The 5,582-nt window shown below is 25.4% G+C and overlaps 1 protein-coding gene across 1 annotated transcript; it reads left to right on the forward strand.

Annotated features, from left to right (window-relative positions):
- On the forward strand, window positions 1-2,977 carry LOC115700132 (putative MO25-like protein At4g17270). The gene is made up of 11 exons (XM_030627693.2): window positions 1-571; window positions 763-921; window positions 1,108-1,229; window positions 1,324-1,407; window positions 1,507-1,600; window positions 1,783-1,842; window positions 1,954-2,025; window positions 2,115-2,213; window positions 2,319-2,363; window positions 2,471-2,576; window positions 2,668-2,977. The coding sequence occupies exons 1-11, from the start codon at window positions 449-451 to the stop codon at window positions 2,814-2,816; spliced, it is 1,113 nt and encodes a 370-aa protein (XP_030483553.2). The 5' UTR covers window positions 1-448; the 3' UTR covers window positions 2,817-2,977.
- Window positions 2,978-5,582: the final 2,605 nt, after the last annotated feature.

A 5,582-nucleotide genomic window follows, 5' to 3' on the forward strand; every position in this document is an offset into this window, starting at 1 on the left:
CTTAGTCCAATTAAAGATATAAATTTTATATAAAATAAAATTATTAAACTATGATACAATTTTTGAGATATAAATAAAATTTCCTAATAATAATAAAAGATATTAATTTTTTGTTAAAAAGAAAAAAGATATTAATTCCTTAAAAAGAATAAAGATATTAATATTTGATAAACGTGTACAGTTGTAGAAGTACTGTTGGATAAGAAATAGGATATAGGTTCTCTAGAGAGAGAGGATCTGCTTCCTATATATATTCCAACAAATAAATGAACTGTTTTTCGATTCTCCTGGAGTTTTCACTAGTCTTCTTCATCGTCCCCACCATATCCCTCATCCTCTTCATTACTCATCCAAAATAGAAACCCTAACACCAATTATAAGCCTATAACTATACTTAATTACAACAACAAACCCCATCTCATCATTAATTATAAATATAGATATAAGCATGAGATTCAAGTTGTTCAAGTCCAAGCCACGTACCCCTCGAGAGCTCATTCACCACTTTAGAGATCTTCTTTTGCTTCTTCATGGGAAGAGAGAGAACCGAGTACACAAACGTCAAGAAAAGGTTAATTTATATAATATATATTTATGTACATTGTTTATTTATTTAAATATAATTACATTTACTTATAAATTCAATTGGATCATTCGTTTATTCTTTTTGAATAATTCTTCTGATCACAATACTAACTTTTCATGATTCATATATGTGGGTATTTTTCTTATATTTTTTTTTTATTATTATTATTTTGGCAGATGGAAGAGCTTTGTAAACGAATATCAGAGATTAAAATAACTCTGTTTGGTGACGAAGCGGAACCTAGTCAAGAAGCTTGCTCACAACTCACTCAAGAGTTTTTCAAAGAAGATACTTTTCGTATTCTTATACTTTTCATTCCAACACTTAACTTAGGGGTATATATCTATGGATCACTTATATTTATATTTACTTCATTAGCTTGTTTTCTATTGTTTATCTGTATATATTAATATTCAATCCTCAAACTCAAAAACATATAAAATTTAATATTATTTATGTACTTAAATAAATATGGTTATTCTTCAAAAATATATATATGGTTATGTGATTTCCTTTTACAGTCACGTATAGATGCTACTCATGTGATTGCTAATCTACTAAGGCAACAAGTGAATAAGTCGAGGTTTGTTGGTTTGGAGTACTTGAAAAATAACTTAGATATCGTGGATATTCTTCTATCTGGGTATGTTTTAATTTTATTTCCATTGTTCTTAATAAAATTGATAATATTATTCTATAGAGTTAAATAATTGTTACTTGCTTTTAAAAAATATCAGTTATGAAGACACAAACGCCAGTGATGTTACTTTATCTTATGGCTCTATCGCAAGGGAGTGTATTCGTTATCAGGATGTTGCCAAGTAAGTATAATTTAATTATTATATATAAAGAGTAAATACAAACAAAAATCTGCTTAGAAAACATGAAATATATATTTGAAATATATATGTGATGTACAGGTATGTTCTAGACTCACAGCACATGAAGAAGTTTTTCAATTATATACAAATTCCAACTTTCGAAATATCATCTGATGCTGCATTAACTTTTAAGGTGAATATATATGGTTAATTATGATTGATCATGGTTAATTTTGCTTTTCTCAATTAATTATATCTGATCAAGTTGACCAACTAGGAAATATTAACAGAATTTATTCAGTTCAAGTGTGATCTCTCTCTCTCTCTATATATATATATATACCCGATTGAGTTTTATTACTTTAATTATTTCAGGAGCTTGTGACTAGACATAAATCTACTGCAGCAGATTTTCTTGCTAAAAATTATGAGTGGGTAGGTTTAATTAACCTCCTTTTTCATCAATAACTCACTCTCTTCTAGCTATATACATATATAGTTAATGATAATCCATTATAATAAGTTTTTCCAAACCTGTATTTTCAGTTTTTTCAAGAGTACAACTCTAAATTGCTTGATTCTTCAAGTAATTACATCACCAAAAGGAATGCTGCCAAGGTATTTCATTTTTCATATATATATTATGGAAGTTTTTTATGATGTAATAAAAAGTAACTATATATTTCATTGGGTGTTTTTCTTAATAGCTTCTAGCAGAAATACTACTTGACCGATCAAACACTGGTGTGATGGTTCGATATGTGAGCTCATTGGATAACATGAGAGTCCTAATGAACCTACTCAGGGTGCGTTACATAATTAGAGTACCAAATAATTAAGTAAATGGGGTACTAACCCAATAAATTTTTTAATGACATTAATTATTTTTTGATATATATATTAATTTGCAGGAATCCAATAGAGGAATTCAATTAGAAACTTTTCATGTGTTCAAGGTATTAATTGTACCGTTAAATATATATATCGACAATTATCTTTTGTTTTTTCCTCTTTAATATTTGACTAAATCTATTTTTATGTTGGTTTTTAAAATATGAAAAAGCTCTTTGTGGATAATCAAAACAAGCCTGAAGATATAGTACTTGTGCTTTTATCAAATAAGAGTAAGCTGCTTCGTTTTTTTGAAGACTTCAATGTGAACAATAAAGGTGACTAAGTTTATTAATTTATGTTATCATCTGATTATATTTTATTATAATATCTGTGGAATTTTTATGTTAATTTAATTTTGTTTGGCAGAGGATGATGAGCTGTTTTTAGCAGACAAAGATAGAGTGGTTAACGAAATTCGTAATCTTAAACCCAGAAAGCTTCTATGCAGAGCTAATAAACATCACGAGATTATCCCATGTGTATTATCTAAGCCTGTGCCACCTCAGCAAAGTTAGTATCCATTTTGCTCGATTTGTGGCTATGGGTTGTTACTTTAGAATGCTAGCTTATTAGTCTTAGAAAATGTTGTTTTAGTCTTTTTCATGCTATAAGTGTAGTATAAATAGTATACAATTTTGAATAAGATAAATACAAAGGAACACTTTTAAGTATCATAGTAAATCGTTATTGATGTATTTTAATATCGAATCCAACAAATTTTGATTTAATAAATAATGAGGAGAACGGCTAACCAATTATTGGATGCCACATCAAAATTTGAAAAAGTGAAAATTACATCAAGTATGGGATTTTGTAAAAAAGTTACAAAAATATGGCATTTATAGGTTTGCCTCTCTTCTATGACATTTTTTCACAATTAAGATTTTTTATGGTATTTGATATGCCATATTTTTGTAAACTTATTATCCATACTCATATTTCATATTTTTGTTTCTAACTTAATTAATTTTATTTTTTTTTAGTTTATTTTACATTTACATTTTAGGGTTTCTTTTTATTTGGAAAATTTACACCAAATACTAACTTTTTTTTTTTCAAACATTACACTGACTTTTTTTTTTTCTTTCTTTCTCTTCTCTCTCTCTAATTTTCTTTTTTATTTTTTTTTTCTAATTTCTTTTTGAGTCTCTCTTTTTTTTTTTTTAATTTTTTTCTCAAACTATTTTTTTTCTTTGTATATATATAAATACTAGCAAAAAACTACGTGCGAGGCACGTATATTAAATTTATGCTAGTTTTTTTTTCATGTTATTTAAAAGTGATACAATTAAAAATAAAAGAAAAAATATTATTAATTATTATGTGAGATTATTATTATGTGTATATAAATATTATATTTTATAATGTTGTCAATTAAAAGTGAATACCGAATGCAATATATTAGTGTTTAAGAAAGTTTGATGATTTAAATATGTTCTTAAGTTAATCCAAAAATAAATTAAAAATTGATGTTCCAATACTTAAAGAAACATTAATTAAATGGGTATAAGATAAAAAGAAAATTAAAAATCAATCTCTAAATTATTGATAATTGAAGATAGCATTTGTCTAAAAATTGTAGATAAGAAAACTAATGATAGTCATTAGTGGATTTCAATCTTCATTTGCTTTGATAGAGACAATAGTGTAATTTTTGAATTTTGCACTTTTCATTCTAGCCGGGTCCGCATATATCTGGATTGTCCATTTTTTCGTTGATAAATTGAATATGATAGTGTCGACAAAAAGTGAAAACCATGTTTAACAAAAAGTGATATTATTCTATAACAAAATACTACTAAATTATTTTAAAATACTATATTTTATTAAAATAAAACTCTATGCGATTAAAATTTCATATTTATCTTTAATCAAAAAGATAAAAAAAAATAGAAAAAAAAAATGAAAAAAAAAATGAAAAGTTTCTATTATTATCTCCACTGCCTTTCTAGATGTGAATAATGGTCTGTTCTTTCTTCCATATTCTTCTTTATTTTTTGTATATTGTGTTTGCAACATATATGTAAATTATTACGTAACTTTAAAAAACTTTGCTCCTGAAAACTAATGCATATGCCGAGCACTTAGAATCATTTATTAGCTGTAAACTTTGTTGGGTTTTTTTCGCCATTGATGCTTGGTTTTGTGAACTTTGATAAAAGTCACGGTTCTTTTTTTTTTATTATTACTTATATATTTTGTTATTAAGTTGTGAAGAAGAAAAAAGAGAAGTGCGAATTGGAATATTATGTGTGATCCCATGTGAATGTCCAAATTGTAATAGGAAAAAAATTACAATAAATAATTAAAGAAAACCTAATTGTAGATGTACAACAGCAAAAACCCAATCGTATTTCTTTTGGATTTAATATGATTTATTTTATTATATATAAATAAAGGTGACCCATAAATTTCTCATAAACCATTTTATTTTTAATAATAAACCATTATATTTTTAATATAAATAAAAAGTAAATACCGAATGCAGTATATTAGTGTTTAAAAAAGCTTGATAATTTAAATATGTTCATAAATTAATCCAAAAATAAACTAAAAATTGATGTTCAAATACTTAAGGAAACACAATGTGTGTAAGATAAAAAGAAAATTAAAAATTAATCTCTAAATTGTTGATAATTGAAGATAACATTTGCTTCGACAGAGACAATAGTATAATTTTTTATTTTACACTTTTCATTCTAACCGAGTCTACATATAACTGGATTGTCCATTTTTTGTGTATAAATCGAATATGGTAGTGTCGACAAAGCGGTGGTGTTCCTGCAAATAGTTATTTATTTTCATTTAAGATGATTAGATATGGTGTGCATAATTAATTTACTTAAAAAAATTTACTTATGAAAGACAAGTAAAGTTTTTTTATTTCTTTAAAACTACAACTCTGCAGTATAATCCATTAATTGGACACCAGTACACGAAAATATTTTTTCCTGTGAAAAAAAAAATAATTAGAAAATTAATTTTCTTTTTTCTTAAGATAAAACGAAATTAGGGTAAGTAATTTTTTTTGTTTTGATATTATTTTTATAATATTTTTTAAGATCATCAAAAAAAAATTTTAAAAAATATCAGAGTATATTTTTGTAAAGGATAATTTTATGATTTTTTTGACTCATGTGGACCCAACGCGCATGGATAATTCAATTTTTTTTTTGTTATTTCATATTAGAGAGTGAAAAAAAGCTATATATTATTTCAAAAAAAAAGCTATATATTATATTTATTAACTATCCTTTTGAAGATAGAAAAGAAAAAGAATG

The sequence above is a fragment of the Cannabis sativa genome, chromosome 8 (assembly GCF_029168945.1).
Source record: "Cannabis sativa cultivar Pink pepper isolate KNU-18-1 chromosome 8, ASM2916894v1, whole genome shotgun sequence".
NCBI classification, from domain to species: Eukaryota; Viridiplantae; Streptophyta; class Magnoliopsida; order Rosales; family Cannabaceae; genus Cannabis; species Cannabis sativa.

Bases quoted from the DNA above. Each gene is read 5' to 3' on its own strand.
- LOC115700132 (XM_030627693.2), top strand. From the start codon at position 449: ATGAGATTCAAGTTGTTCAAGTCCAAGCCACGTACCCCTCGAGAGCTC. The intron at 2,214-2,318 runs GTGCGTTACATA...ATTAATTTGCAG, and splicing joins TCCTAATGAACCTACTCAGG to GAATCCAATAGAGGAATTCA. The intron at 2,364-2,470 runs GTATTAATTGTA...AATATGAAAAAG, and splicing joins AAACTTTTCATGTGTTCAAG to CTCTTTGTGGATAATCAAAA.